The sequence below is a fragment of the Scleropages formosus genome, chromosome 7 (assembly GCF_900964775.1).
Source record: "Scleropages formosus chromosome 7, fSclFor1.1, whole genome shotgun sequence".
Classification (NCBI taxonomy): domain Eukaryota; kingdom Metazoa; phylum Chordata; class Actinopteri; order Osteoglossiformes; family Osteoglossidae; genus Scleropages; species Scleropages formosus.
The window spans coordinates 31292636-31308414 of record NC_041812.1 but is presented as its reverse complement, the minus strand read 5'-3'; the positions used below and the strand labels follow the sequence as shown (position 1 = coordinate 31308414).

The following is a 15779-nucleotide window of genomic DNA, read 5'->3' as shown; positions in this document are numbered from 1 at the left end:
GTGGATGAAAAATAAATTCTGAAGCTATTATAAAGACATTTTAGGTTATCAGCTTATATAGGGTCTCAAACCACCTGGATCGCTACATTCTTGAAAATCCAAGCCAATATAATTATCATCATCAATTATCATTAAAATCAATGCTACAAACTTCAGCATCACCAGCACAGACTTGCTGCTTGGGAAACTCTTTACTTTCCTCTGGAGTCACTGTTCAAATGTGATAATGCCATTTCTGCGAGGTACAAATCTTTGTCTGACTATTTCTGAACGCAAAAAATGTAAAGTAAATATGACCTGTTACACTGTTTTCCTGTGTTTCACTTCCGGTTGCTGGCCACACCATGATCAGGACAAAATGATCTGAGCCATTTTGACATATTCGTCCAAATCCATGCCTCATTGGTTCCCTGACCAGCTCCAGCCTCACTCACTTTTCCTCCTGGACACCCTTATGGATTTTTTTAGCTAGATCACATTACACTAAAGCCCTTCCCAACCATCAAGGTATCTTTCTCCTTCAAGAAATCGTTATCGACCTGCCTAGTAGCAAGATTCGTGAAGGCTCCGCATCAACGCAACGACCTCCAATAAGATTTTATCAGAAATGTTTTTATCTAACCATTTTTTTAAAATGGTGTGGTATTTGTTTAGCCACTTACATTTAAAGATAACATCCTTCTGTAGTTTATATTTGGTTGTTTTTAAAGGTTGTGCAAGTGATCGATGCAGCTTGCTGACATTTAACTGCTCTTCTCATCGCCAGAAACTCAAGAGCTTCAGAGAAGAGTTGCTACGACATTTCGAAGAGGGCTGCTGTGACCTCCTTGCTCGAGTCACAAGCATCGCAACAGTTGTAGTCTACAATCTGTTAAACAAGGTAAATACTGGCTTGGATAAAATTTGGAAAAAAAAATGTCTAATCAAAATGTGAGTTTTTCAGTTAGTGAAAATATTAATTTTGGGAAACTGCCATGTTTAGTCTTTCATTACTGAATACTACAGTCTTGACTAAGAAACTTGTTTGAATAATAATATGACTTTTGGATACTTCTGATGCTCTCAAAGTTTAACACACGAATAAGAGTTCCTATGTGCTGGGATTCGCCTGCAGACATCATTGCAATAATGCACATCATGTACTGAAAACTTGCTTAGATTCTTTTCTTTTATGAAACATTTGAACAAAAATGTGCTGTTGCTTAGATTTTATCAATTTCACACAGTAAAGCATATTTACTAAATAAATTCAGATTTGATCTTGTCCGAGGAGCCATTCGCGTCTTCTTGATCATGAATTGAAAGTTTTTTAGACAAGACCCTTGCATTTTTGCCCTCTGAGCTACGTAAAATTCAATGTGTTGAAAAAACAAACAGATTACACTGCAATATTTAGTAAAGTAAATTCAAGTCCAGCTCTGAAAGAGATATAATTCCGTGACCTCACCACTTCTGAAATATTTTCTACACCGACGCCGTCAAGGATCGGTGGCCGCGTTGCTTAGAAACCTGACGTCATGCAAAGCGCGCGCAAAGCACGCTAATCCCGAAAGCTCTCGCGAGAGGAGAGGCCTTTGTTGACTGGGTTTGCGTGTTCGGAGCAGAATTTTCGCGTCGCAAAACAGGCAGAAACTTTCAATAATGGCAGATATTGAACAAGAGTCCGGCGATAATCAGGAGATATTGGCGACCGACGCTGAGAACGAAAGCGAATTTCACGAAAATACCAACGGCGTGAAAATGTAACTATGGCTTATTTGCTTTTTCAGTCAGTGGGCTGTGTGTGTGTGTGTGTGTGGTAAGATGGGGACGCAGATGGCCGTTGCTAACCGCGGCGGTCCCTCGTCATGATACGAACTCTCTTCTTCTTGTATGTATCTGCACGGACAGAGTTACTGTGTCTTTATTACTGCTGTCTTGGCAATTTTTTAACGCAGAGTTTGTTATTAGCTGTGTTGTGTTAGACTTTGCGTTGAATTCAATATAGAAGGCCGCGCGGTCAGCACCACCGAAGCGAGGAGAGGGCTTCCGGCCTGTGTGTGTGTGTGTGTGTGTGTGTGTGTGTGTGTGTGTGTGTGTGTGTGTGTGTGTGTGTGTGTGTGTGTCCCTGTCCCTGTCCCTGACTGTGTGTGAGAGAGAGGCAGATGTCCACATTCACACCTCTTTCCCAATGAAAGTGGCTCTTTTGCAGGGCTTCGTTGTTAAACTTAAGTTAATGCATCAGCTGCTTTCGTTTTGTTAAGCGACTTGCAGTGCTACGTAAGGAACTTCACTGAGATGGGCCCGTTGGTACTGCGGGGTATTCTTACTGTACCTATTTAGGGAATGTATGTAATATGTTGATCTCGGCTGTCGCAGCACGAGTGGGGATTCGAACTAAGAGCCGCCAGGTTCCAAAGTAACAAGCCTAGCAGGTGGTAACGTAGCAGTCAGAGCTGCTGCTTTTGGATCTGAAAGTTGCAGGTTTGATTCCCACCTCTGGCTGCGTACACTTGAGCAACATACTGCTAAATTTTCTCCAGGAAAGTTACCCAGGTGTATAAATGTGTAAATAGCTATAAGTAGCTTTGGAGAGAAGCGTTAGATAAATGTAAATGTAGGCACTAGTACTACCGTTATGACCCTAGTGTCGTTTTTTTACCGTAGTCAACTTTGTGATGTTACACAAACGGGGCGTTGTGCCTACCTTTTGTACCAACAGCGACGGGGATGAAACCGGGCAGGAGAAGTCGGATCTCAAGGAGAGAGCTGGAAGCAGGAGACCAAACCGCTTTCAGCCTTATTCTAAGGACAAAGTCGGCGATAAGAAGGGTTCCCACAGGAACCGGGTGTTCATCAGCAACATTCCCTATGACATGAAGTGGCAGGCCATCAAAGATCTCATGCGACAGAAAGGTAAATGATGTCAGCTCTAGGACGTCACTCCGATGAGCCTTGTTTCCCTTTCCTCAGCAAAACTTGTGCCGTTTAAATGTGGCAAGGTAATAGTCAGTTTGATAAACTGTGTATTGGAGGACTGATTAACATATTTCAGGAGACACTTGGTAATTGTGTACAACAGTGAAAACTATTGTGAATGTTTCACAGTTTTTATTGCAATTTGGTAGGAAATAATTCCTGCTTTGCATATTGGTAAGATCCTATTGGACCTGTTTGTTAAGGGCTTTGCTTACAGTATTACAGTATTGATAGCTCCTATGTGTAACCTCTCAGTACTGAGTTTGTGTGTTGAAGATGACAAATACAATTACTGATAACTGGATTTGTGCCTTGCTGTGCACTCTTTTTGAATGATTGATATGTAGCTTTATTCAGTAGAAACGTGTTTGTCAGAGGTTGAATGGTTAACATAAAACATGCAAGTTATTTGGTTGAAGTAACCATGTAATGTTGGGCACATTGAAGTGTCCTTTTACATAATGTAGCAGCCTCTCTTTGTCCATAGCCGATCAGTTTCAGTGAATGGCATGGCTCTGTCAGGTGGAATGCTGGTCTGGACTGATTAACGAATTATGGGTTCTCTCCATCTGTAGCTTGCTACCAGTGGCAGCGGTGATGTGACGACTGGTTTCACATGCATTGTGTCTTGTGGTATTTCCCCCCTCTGTATGTCTCGTGTAGTCGGTGAGGTTACATACGTGGAGCTCTTTAAGGATGCTGAAGGGAAGTCAAGGGTAAGTGATGTGGTCTACTTGCTGCACGAGGTTTAAAATCTCCGCAGTTTTTCCATTTTTAAACCCAGTGTTTTTGCCAGGTTATTGCTCTTTGGGCTCTGTTTATGAGTATGGCTCCTCATTCAGGAAGTTTTTGTGGTTTGGGCCCGTTATAGTTGGCCGTAGATTTGTCAGAGGGGTGTTCTTGTTGATGCTATTGATTTTAACTTTGGGGTAATGAACACAGAATTTGTTTCCTTAATGAATCTTAAAGTTGTCTTGTAGTTTTTAAATTGGTGGATCTGTTTGGTGAAATTTCTGAAAGGGGGAAAAAATGGAAAGGTCAGTGGTCAGAACTTGTTGTGATTGACTTTGACCATTTTTAAAATCTTGCACATAGATATGTTAAACTGAAGGTAGGTAAATGGCACAGTGCACTCTCCTTGGGAACAGTATATTTCCGTCTATGTCCAGGATTTCAAACCTAGGAATGTAATCCAGTGCTGTTTGTTACTGTTGCGTCTCATAAAGCTATCTGTTAAAAGTATAGTCACATTTGAGCTACAAGCTACAATGTTCTTACAGCTGTGCTTGCTAGGTGAAAAACAAATTCTCACTGTAGTTGCTTTCCAGTCTAATAATGTTAATTTCAGCTTGTTCAGAAGTGGGCATGTTGCTCATCTGCAAGTGCCATATACTTTCTCTGAAAACCAGTATAATTTCTGTAGTCATCTTGCATTTACAAGCAAAGGCCTTAGTCTTTATATATCCTTGGCCTTCTCCTAAATTGACATCACAACCAGTTGGAAACCATGCAGAGATGGCCTTAGCCTATCTGCTCATCCTTCACTCTACTACGTATATTTGTCTACCAGGACTAAAAGGACTACAAGTTTTTTGATTTGATGTCCTTTAGGAACATGTAACTGCATGGCTGAGGTCCTTTCAAGGCCTAACTATTTGCATTCTTCCTTTCTACCTTCACCTGATGGGCCCTCCTTCGTACCTTCATGACTCCTGCAGGGCTATGGGTATGTTCGTTTTTAATTTTAAAACATAGTTTCTGCTCTTATGCATGTGGCTTGTCAAGTTTGATGGGACTTCATATGCAGTGAACTTTAGGAATATTTGTGCTTTTTTTCGTAGTGTTGTGGAGTTCAAAGATGAAGAATTTGTGAAGAAGGCAATTGAAGTCATGAACCGATATGATCTTAATGGCAGACCTCTGAATATCAAGGAGGTGAGGGCTGCTGGGCGTGTCCGGAATCACTGGTTCTGTCAAGGTGTTGTCCAGTTGTGGCCTGATGTTGGTTTTCTTGGCCATTTCAAACAAAGCCTTAAAGCCTTGAAGCCTTTGCATGAAGTTGTTTCCTTTGTGTATGTGTGTGGTCCAGGATCCTGACGGTGAGCACGCCCGTAGGATGCTGCAGCGCGCAGTTGGAATGTATCCCGGTGGCTGTGGCCCAGAAGGACTCCGTAGCGGGATGAACTTCCCTCCTTCCATTATCAACAACCCCAACGTTCCCCCTGAGATTATCCATTCCCTACAGGCAGGGAGGCTGGGCTCTACTGTGTTTGTGGCCAATGTGAGGGACTCACTTTTTACTCCAGTTTCCCCCCCCCCCCAATTTGTTTGTTTTCCTCTGTGTATTTTAACTTCATTCCACTTTGTCTTTTATCTTTTAGCTTGATTTCAAAGTTGGCTGGAAGAAGCTTAAGGAGGTGTTCAGCATGGCAGGAGTGGTTAAAAGGGCTGATGTCAAGGAAGAAAAAAACGGCAAGAGCCGTGGCATGGGGACTGTGACCTTCGAGGAGGCATTTGAAGCAGTGCAGGCTGTCTGTATCCTTAGTACTCCCTGATTACAGGACAAATGGGCTCATCCATTTATCAGAATGATCCCATTGAAACTTCAGGTGTTCAACATGATAGTGCAAGCATTATGCTGTTAAATTCAGTTGCTGTTTTCAGTATAAAAGAATTCTTCTGGCATACATTCATAGTATCTTTTGGACTTTATAAACATTAGAGTTCAGAAGTGGTGTCTGGGCTTCCTTGACTTCTGATACAAGCCATGTTCAACGGTCAGATGTTGTTTGATAGGCCCATGCTTGTGAAGATGGTAAGGTTTTTTTTTTTTTTTTTTTTTTTCTTTTTCCTCTGGGTGTTCATACAAGTATTGGACATTACTTAAATAGTGTTTTTGCCTTGCAAACATCTGTATTATAAACTTTTTATGTTTGGAGGTGATGCTTTGTTTCAGTAAACTGGATAAATGAGGCGATTTTTCTTTTTTTTTCCCCAGGATGATAAGTCTCTACCCCTGGATGACTTCCACTCGGTAGAAAAAACACCTCAGTTGCCCAGTAAGTTGTTGCATGTGTACCCAGGTGTCAAAAGTCAACTGGACATTGTTAGAGGGAAAATGCAGTTGGCTGATGTCTGGTCTCTGGAGTGATTGTTGGGAACTAGACTTCAACATTGCAAACTTGGCAGGGGGTCTTGGAGGTGTCGGCATGGGACTTGGCCCTGGTGGGCAGCCGATCAGCACCAGCCAACTGAGCAGCGGTGGAGCAATGGGGAGTATGGGACGAGGAGGTCGGTGGCTGCTTATACATCAGCAGGTGTTTTACTGTCTTTACTATAGCAGGTGGGCCAGGCATTCAGTCGAGTGCAGTAGCACCACCCTCAGTCTGCTCAATGTGAAGTTGAGTAAAAAGCCTTACTTGGTATGTTTTATTGTTGTATTTATAAGTCTGTCAATTAAAGCAGCAATGTAAGTTGCTGCAAACTTGGCTTAGAAATATGTTTAACAACTTAAATTCTGTTTTTAGTCTGGTGCCATATTAAATCCTCAATGGTCATATTAGTTGCTGGCAACAATCTTCTCCTTGCATATATACCAGTCTGACATGGTAATTCATTCTTTAGCAGGCATGGATGGGCCTGGATATGGAGGAATGAATCGAATGGGAGGTTTGTATGTTTACTAACCATTTGTACTATGTCTCCCACCTTGCTACCCTCACTTATCACTCACATTTTTACATTATGTCAATAATGTGCAGTTTTGTAGGATGTGACTACACTGAACATCTGTCCCCTCAGGCATGAGTGGCGGAGGTTTTAATAGCATGGATGGAATGGGCGGCTTTGGTGGAAGGGATATGGCCATGGGCAGAATGGGAGGTAATCATTTGTTTTTGTGAGGTGTGTGTGATGTTTGGCCGTGTGGCATGGAAAAAATGAAGATGTCTGAGATGGCCATGTCCCCTTTCCCTGCAAACGTGTCATCACAAGATCTCTCCATTTGCCTTTTACAAGGGGAACCCTCTCAGGCTTGTGCTGATGCTTTTTGATTCTTGTTTGCCCAGGGATGGATGACTACAGGGGTGGCCCAGGCATGGGTGGAATGGGCCTTCGCGGTGGAATGGGCAGTAACATGGGCAACAGTATGGGAGGTAAGCTTTTATTTTTTCCATCTGCATTCACTAGTACCTATACTGCACGATCTATCATAAACCAGTACGAATCGCTGTGCTGTAGGTTTGAACTACACAGAAACCAAGGATATAAACTGACATACTGATGACAGTTTTAGTTTCTATTATAAATTGTGATGTTGTTGAATGGGATCTGAGCCTTTTGATGTGTCTTGTCGGTACCAATATTTTCAGACATGTACCCTTCTGGAATGGGAAGCATGAACCGTGACTTTGGCAGGAACGATATGCCAATGAATCGAGGTTATGGGGACTCTTTTGGAGGAATGGGTAAGCTGTGTGTGTGTCTGTATATGTTCCAGTGTGTATGGTTTAATCTAGCTCATGAAGTGAAGCCATTAGGTGAAGATTGCTCTCTGTTAAACCAGGAGGAATGGGAAACTATGGTGGTGGAATGGGCAGCACGAGTGGCGGGCCTATGGGATCTGGCATGGGTAACATAATCTTACTTTTAACTGATTCTTATAGTCAATACATAGTTAAACCTCTTTATATTGTTTATGTATGTATGTATATATATATATATATATATATATATATATATATATATATATATATATAGAATAAAAAGGAAAACTGAACCAAATAAGAACTGGTTCAGATGGAGCCACATTTTCTTAAACTTGAAAGTAATAATACTAAGAGTAATACCTGTTTTAGGTCATTTTTTCAGCGAACTTGTGTTGGTCTAAGAACTAAATTGTTTGCATAAGAAATATTGGCAATAGCTTCTTTGATATCCAGGCTGTCTCCTTACCAAGGAAATTTTTTTTCTTTCCTGCCCCTTATTTAGGTGGTGTCATGGGAAATATGGGTATGGACCGAATGGGCTCTAACTTCGACCGGGTTGGCATGGATGCGAACCGTGGATTTGGAGGATTCGGAGGTGGCTCTGGCCAGATGGGCGGTGGAAATCTTGACAGGGGATCCAGGTCAAAAGTGGGTTGCCAGATATTTGTGCGGAATGTGAGTACTCATGCTAATTGACCAACTTATTGTCCTTGTTTTATATGTGTTATTTAATTGAACCTCACCCCCCCCCCCCCCCCCCCCCCCCCTTTTAAAGCTTCCTTATGATCTGACATGGCAGAAGCTGAAGGAAAAATTCAGTCACTGTGGTAAGTACCAGAGTTTTTATACCTTCAGCTCTGCCTAGACAGGGAAATGTGTAATGTGTGTGTTTGAAATAACAGTGCAGTTTGGTCCCTGAGAATTTAAATGCCCTTCACAGTTGCTCATCCATCCTGTGAACCTTCAACCTTGCATGTCTTATGGGTTAAGGTTTATATTGCAGGAGACCATGTGCTCCATTTAGTCAGTATTGCACTGTTCACCGAGACCTAGAAAAATTGTAAGATTTCTATTGTCACCGACAGTAAGAGATACTGAAATGACTCCTCACTTTGTCTGTTCCAGGTCAGGTGATGTTTGCTGAAATAAAGATGGAGAACGGAAGGTCCAAAGGTTGTGGCACAGTGCGCTTTGACTCTCCCGAGAGCGCGGAGCAGGCCTGTCGACTGATGAACGGCATCAAAATCAATGGCAGGGAGGTGGATGTCCGTCTTGACCGGAATGCTTGAATCTCAGTAGTGCTTGCCATGTCTGAAATGCCCCTTCTCGCTTTTGGTTTTGTTTTAAAAACACATTTCCCTAGTCCTTGATGTTGTACTACAATCTTAGTTATTATTGCCAGTTCCTTTGTTTATATAATGAATTCAGTTTTTTAATCCTTTTAAATTTGTGGGCTCTCAGTTTATTTGGAAAAAAAAATAAACTTTTTAATTTGTAATTGGCTCTTTGTCACTTTTTATGTGGTGGCTGGAGGGCATGATGTTAGTAGTGTATGGGATAGGTAGTGTATAGCACATTCAATTCTTTGTGAAGGTGTGTTTTAAAATTACAAGGACCAAGTCTGATGATTGCATATACTCTAGCCACTTATACAAGTTTTACTAGTGGTAACTCACTTATTGATAGCAGCTTGTTCTAGCGCAGTGTCATGGTGGTCTGGAGCTTATCCTGGACATAGAGTGTGAAACACTAACCTATCACAGTGCAAGCACATGTGAACATGGGGTGAGTATGCAAGCTACATAGATGTCTAGTACTACATACTTGTAATAGTTGTTAGTAAAGCAAGAGGAGAACTTTGGCTCTAAAATTCAGCCAATATATTTAATAAAAAACAAATCCACTTTGCCTTTCATCAAGAATTTAATTAAAGGCTGATTCGTGGAAGATGATGTTTAATATGTCTGCTTGTGTCCGAGTTTGGTTATTGCTCACCGGACTTTGGTTGTTATTGCAAAATGTCACCGGATTATTCCCAATGATTCCCAGTTCATACAAGATGGCCAGTGTGGTAAAGAGGATGTAAAAGAATAGGCATGTCAGACCAAGCTTCCAGTCCAGTCTCCAGTGGTTCAGGTGCACAGCCATAAAGAGCAGAAACACAGAGAGGAGCAGGGTGCATGCGGTGTACAGCAGGCCAGTGCTGTTGACAGCCACATGGGACGATGCGTCCATGACCACCGTCTTTATGAACCAGGGCAGTCCTAGGCACAGCATGTCAAACACATTGGATCCGATGACATTTGACATGGCCATGTCCCTTTTCCCTGTAACGGACAGACCTGAATTTGTTTGAAACAGAAGGTGTTGAGAGCTACTTATCTCTCTGCTGCTATTTGTGCTCATACTCCTACCTTCTTTTGCCACAATGACGCTAGCAACTGTCAGGAATGCTTGTTCCGACAGCCAGGAGAGTGAGACCCATCACTGTCTCGGGGACTCTGAGCATTTCTCCTATAATGGCCAAATAATTTAATACTATAATGTAATTCACTGGCTCAGCTACTACTAGTATCATCTGCTACTACTAGTATCATCTGCAACTTCACACAATATCTATTAATTCTGAAGTTATATATGGCTGAAGGCTGCTTAATGGTAACACTTCTCAGACATGAGAGTGTGCATAGTACTGTGCTGTATATACGCCATCCAGTTCATGCTGGTGGCTGTTTTTTCCTTTGTTTTTCTTGTGTTGGCCTTCATGACTTCTAGCTTGGATAGTAATCCTATTATGCTCCACTGTTGACTATGGGCATCACATGGTTTCCCATGGGTCAAGGGGGTTCGTAATTCTCTGAAGTCAGATTTGAGACGATGGTGTGTTCTAATCCCTTGGGGTCATCACATTAGCACTTCAGGAATTAGTAGAACATGTGATTTTATTTCCATTAACAAATCTTTTTGTGCACCCTAATCTTTTTCTGCATTTTAGAATCATGATCGATTCTAATGACGTGAATCAGCTGAACAATTTTAATTACTTGAATGGTTAAGGAAGAAAACTGACTTACCCACAACTGTGACCATCCACACCAGGATATAGGTGAAGGCTGAGATCCACACGGCTGACATGAGAAAGGTTAGGATGAACCATCTCTTCCAGATACGCTTTCTGCAGTCAGGAATGGTGAGATACAGGAGCAGAATGGCAGGCAAGGACAGCACCCACAGAATCCTCTTCAGGTCATTCTCTGGCATTGTGAAGATGTTTTGGTGATCTGGAACAGAAGTTTAAGAAAAAAAAAAAAAAAGAGTGCCTCAAAACATCTGGCTACAGTTCCATTCTTTTCTCTCAATGTCACACTTGTATTTTATGTACATGATGGGAAGCATGGGCTTAACTAAGGGTGGCACGGTGGTGCAACCAGTAGGGCTTGTGCCACACAACTCTTGCGTTGAGGTTTGGATGTTGGTTCAAATCTCGATGAGCCTGTGTCGAGTTGGCATGTTCTCCCATTCATCAAGTGGGTTTCCTCCAAGTGCTGTAGTTACTTCCCACAGTCCAATGACATGTTTCAACTGAACTGGTTACTCAGGTTGCCTGTAGTGTGTGTGTGTGTGTGTGTGTGTGTGTGTGTGTGTGTGTGTGTGTGTGTGTGTGTGTGTGTGTGTGTGAGAGATTGCCCTGTGAAGACATGGTGTCCTGTCCATTGTGTGCTCTGCCTAAAATCCTATCCTTCCAAAATAGGGTCTGGATGACCACAACCCTGCATTGAACAAGCAGTTGCTGATAATGGATAGCTGTGTGTGTTTAATTCCTCACTGTCAGCAATTTCACTGAGTCCATGAAGGCTGAGGGACATGTGGGAGAAATCAGTGTCATCCTGGAAGATCCCACTGTCACCTGTGGAATGCTGTTGGTCCAGCAAAGTACTTCTGTCATCGTAGCTGATCAGGGGTGGCTGCTTGCAGATGCAGGTGCTCAGGTGCCACATAAAGCCGTGGACGTGAGCATCAAAGGAAAGGACAGCTATGTACATGGTGTACACCAGCAACAAAAAAACAGCGTCATACCTTAGAAGAAACAAGAAGAAAGCTATCTTATCTAATTTTTACTAAGGTGCACATGATTCATCAAAAATACGCACAAAAATGGTTGCTAATATTCATTTGAAAGTAAACACATTGGCTTTGCCTGACATGTTTGTGTCCAGATTACCTTTATATATACAATGCTAAGAGGAAAAAGCGTGCGCACCAGACTCACCAGTACACTTTGTTATCCGAGATGACTGCAATTACAGCTGCAACACTTATTGAATGTGGGACAAAGTCTGTGGCCCCAGCAACATCAGGAGAGAGTCCGAGACCTACGGCATATTTTATTACTAATATATTTTATTATCAATCAGTAATACCCCCACTGTACTGTAGAAACACTAATACACTTATTTAAAATAAACCCTGTTACATGCCTATTATGAAGTATAATATAGAACTAAGGTAAAGATGATTATTTTCAAGATTTTCACTCGTTTTGCAAAGAAATCATCATTTTCAAAACATTTTGTAAAAATGACAAAAAAGTACATATGCTCTTACGTTCACTTATAGCTTCAAGAGATGGCAGGAAATACTTATCACAGACTATAGATACTGCCATCCTTCCTTTCTTGCTTTGTGAAGAAGCCCCCTGGAAACTCAGAGGACTGAGGAGACACACACTGGGTTTCGTTTTCTGGAAGAAAGTCACGTGTCACATTTCAGGAAAATTATCATCATCACCCTTGCAACAAAGCAGAAAACGTTTATTGCTAAACAACCACAGAGGAGCTACATTTTCACCAGTCCTAAAGCAAATTTAATGGATTTTTCTCTTGTACAAATGGAGGTTTTGATCCATTTTCGGCCAGTAAATGTGGTAATGGAAATGATCAGACACTCTGGTCCTGGTCTGCATTGCTCACAAAGCGCCCCGTATTGTAGGGACCGTTCTCTCTCAACTTACCCACATCACGGCGTTTCCGTGGGGAGCCCTCCTTCGCAAAAGCTGTGCAAATTTCTAACACCACAAAAAAAGCACAGAACAGAACCAATAATATTTCACAGATTTTGCCCACAATGCCTCTCCAGCTCTTCTTACGGCGTTGCGGTGCATTTATAACCATTTCCTCTTGATGATCAAGTGCTGATGTTTGAAGGACCCTACAGAGATGGCTGTTTCGTGCAAGCAGACTTGTGCAGCGCTGTCTGCAGGTCTGATCTTCTGCAGGAGAACATTAGCTGCTCTTCCCAGCCCATGATTTCAGATCATGGGATCAAAGGGTTCCACACTGAGCAGATCTCTTGCCCGAGGCTCCCTTTTCTGACCCATCATGCTAACTTCTACCACGGGAAAGAAAGACTTCAGCGCTTGAAATTATACACTGTCAGTTTTGCAAATAGTAACTCTTCTCTTTCAAGTCCAACTCTGCATTTAATCCCCAAAGCTGGGACTCTGTAGAACCCAAAAATAACCTGATTTATAAACGCTTTTCCCAGCCTTCAGCATTGTGCTCCCATTGTGTGTTCTGCCTTTCCTTCCAGGCAGCCTTGTAATTCATTAAACTGGCTGTTAGAAAATATTCATCACCTTTATTATGAGTAATTGTATCATGGCCCTTAAAACAGAGTATTTGTAAATAAAAAAGAAAACAAACCCCTAAGAGATTAGATCTTCATGTGAAAAACTGCTGCTGCCCAGCCCCCAAAAGACACTTACTTTTATTAGACCTAGCCAAAAAAAATCAAATATGAAAATTATTAATAATGCCATTTTCATTACAGTTTGCTTTGAGAATAGTATATATTGATATAAGTATTAGATTTTTATTACAGTTTACTCTGAGAACAATATACTGTATATACATGTATTATATATGTATATATACATATATAATATTATATGTACATATATAACACTCCGAAGGGATTAGATCTTTCTGTGAAAAACTGCTGCTGCCCAGCCCTCAAAAGACACTTACTTTTATTAGACCTAGGCAAAAAAATCAAATATGAAAATCATAAACAATGCCATTTTCATTACAGTTTGCTTTGAGAATAGTATACTGTATATATATGTATTATAGCTGTATAATACATATATACAGTATACATATATAATATTATATGTACATATATAAAACTCCAAAGGGATTAGATCTTATGTGAAAAACTGCTGCTGCCCAGCCTCCGAAAGACACTTCTATGACTATTAGCCCTAGCCAAAAAATCAAATATGAAAATCATAAACAATTTCATTTTCATTAGTTTGCTTTGAGAATAGTATACTGTATATATGTATTATATGTGTATAATACATATATACAGTATACATATATAATATTATATGTACATATATAAAACTCCAAACTTAGGTTTTTATTATATGTGAAAAACTGCTGCTGCTGCTGCCCAGCCTCAAAAAGACACTTACTTTTATTAGCCCTAGCCAAAAAATCTAATATGAAAATCATGCCACTTTTATTATAGTTTGCTTTAGTAGTTTAATAGTGTATATATGTAGTATATGCATGCTCTCATGGGCAGCAGACACACCGCTCATCTTTGCTCAGCGTATTCAGAGGGACCATTGCTGAGAGCCACGCACGCAGGACTGTAAGCTTCATAACTGTGGTTAGAACTGCTCCTTTTGTACCCCCAGATCGCAGGTTCGAATCCCACCCTCCAGTACCCTGGAGCAACGTACTTGTCTTCATTCGCCCCAGCTGAACTACCCATCAGCGCGAATGAGTGAATAATTGTAAATACCGACAGTGTAAGTAAGTCGCTTTGGAGAAACGTGTCGGCCGAATGAACCAATCACGTTCACACGTGACTTCCCAGGCGACGTGCACGCGCGGAGTACGACCGCTTCACGTGCAGGTCATCTTGGGACATGTTGGGGACGTGTCTGCGAGGGGCGAGTTCTCTGTCCATTTTCTGCACGTTAATAAGATCCAGTGCAATATTAAAAGAGAGAGAAGACACTTGCCGGGTGAGTGAGCTCAGTTTATATTTACATTAATTAACATTTCAAAATGTGAGCGAACTGTGTTTAACTGCGTGAGAAACGGATCCTGAGGTAATTTGAAGGATTGCACTGCCTGTTACTTAAGGTAAAGGGAAGCTAAATAATTTGTGTACAAATTCACTTTTAAATTTTAACTCCAGTAAATTCCCTAACTACTACAGCGGAGTGATAGTTGCAAAGCTAACACGAAACACACGACACGTGTAAAAAGGGTACCGGGTTACAGTAACTGTACGCGGTTCCCTCCATAACGCGCATAACTGCTTGATGACGTCATCTGCTGGTAAAATAAGTTCTAGTAAAACACTCTGAATTACCATTAATTTAAATTTGGGTGAAATTAAATTATGTGTTCCTCAACCACAAAATGTTATTTTTTCCACCAAACATGCTGCATAGTCCTTGTGTTTCAAAGAAATAGAGAACCGAGTGTATGGTAAAATCAGAACACATTAAATCCAGGCTTAAGACACACATGTTCAAAATCATTTCATACATAACTCATTTGTTTGATCATTCTTCTATTCCCTTTCCTGCTGTCACACCCACACCTGCGAGCACAAGGACAACACCTACCTGGTATCAATCAGCCCGGCCAGGTATATAATAGGCAGTGCTGTCCTGGTGCCGGGTGCGGAATCTTGCAAATGCCTCCCTACGTGGCTTTGTGACATTCGGGGTTCTTCTCCCTGTACTGTTTCCCTGTTTTGTGTTTTGACTCTCCTGGTTTCTGACCCTTGCTTGATCTCCTGGTTACTGAGTTTTGCTTCGGCCCTGGAAATGACGTCCGTGCCTTGAAGACCCACGCCTGTCCACGACCTCTGTTTTTGCCTGTCCCTACAAATGGACCTGCACTTGGGTCCAGTCCCTACCTCCCCTGGCCTCGGTTGTGACGCCTGCTCTCTTTCATTTATCTTACTGATATTTTCTATTTTTATTCTGTTGGTCTTTGGGGGGGGGCCAGTGCAGCAGGGAGTGTAGGACAAAACCCCCCTGTTCTGCCCGCAGATTTGTTTAGTTCATGTGATTAATTGCTTTGTTGAGCGGAACGTCACAAGGACAGTAACGTGGAGTTATGGCTGAATAAACAGAATTTACACTACAGAGATTAAACTTAAAATCAAGTAAACATTTTTAACCAATGTCTGCAAGAACTTCACAACTTATAGTTATTGCTTCCACGAACGTAGGAAAAACACACAGAACTCGGACTCTTCCACTATGCCTCTCCCGACAGTAGTGCATCGTGGAAATAGCAC

The 15779-nt window shown here is 41.6% G+C and overlaps 1 protein-coding gene and 1 pseudogene across 5 annotated transcripts; one reads left to right on the top strand and one right to left on the bottom strand.

The window, feature by feature from the left end:
• The first annotated feature begins 1561 nt into the window (after window positions 1-1561).
• LOC108941977 (myelin expression factor 2-like) lies at window positions 1562-8920 on the top strand. 5 transcript variants are annotated; one of them, XM_018764961.1, is made up of 18 exons: window positions 1562-1742; window positions 2702-2895; window positions 3622-3674; window positions 4677-4684; window positions 4800-4893; window positions 5048-5239; window positions 5340-5493; window positions 5724-5773; window positions 5957-6017; window positions 6148-6249; window positions 6586-6627; window positions 6760-6840; window positions 7026-7112; window positions 7329-7424; window positions 7526-7588; window positions 7948-8120; window positions 8221-8272; window positions 8571-8920. In XM_018764961.1, the coding sequence occupies exons 1-18, from the start codon at window positions 1642-1644 to the stop codon at window positions 8732-8734; spliced, it is 1767 nt and encodes a 588-aa protein (XP_018620477.1). In that variant the 5' UTR covers window positions 1562-1641; the 3' UTR covers window positions 8735-8920. The 5 variants fall into 5 exon arrangements, with proteins under 5 accessions (XP_018620477.1, XP_018620472.1, XP_018620474.1 ...); XM_018764956.1 differs by having other exon boundaries at window positions 6583-6627; window positions 7523-7588; XM_018764958.2 differs by having other exon boundaries at window positions 7523-7588; window positions 8571-8734.
• A 448-nt stretch (window positions 8921-9368) lies between these two features.
• Window positions 9369-12111, bottom strand: LOC108942005 (sodium/potassium/calcium exchanger 5-like; annotated as a pseudogene).
• Window positions 12112-15779: the final 3668 nt, after the last annotated feature.

Bases quoted from the DNA above. Each gene is read 5' to 3' on its own strand.
- LOC108941977 (XM_018764956.1), top strand. From the start codon at position 1,642: ATGGCAGATATTGAACAAGAGTCCGGCGATAATCAGGAGATATTGGCG. The intron at 5,774-5,956 runs GTAAGGTTTTTT...TTTTTTCCCCAG, and splicing joins GGCCCATGCTTGTGAAGATG to GATGATAAGTCTCTACCCCT. The intron at 6,841-7,025 runs GTAATCATTTGT...TTGTTTGCCCAG, and splicing joins GGCCATGGGCAGAATGGGAG to GGATGGATGACTACAGGGGT.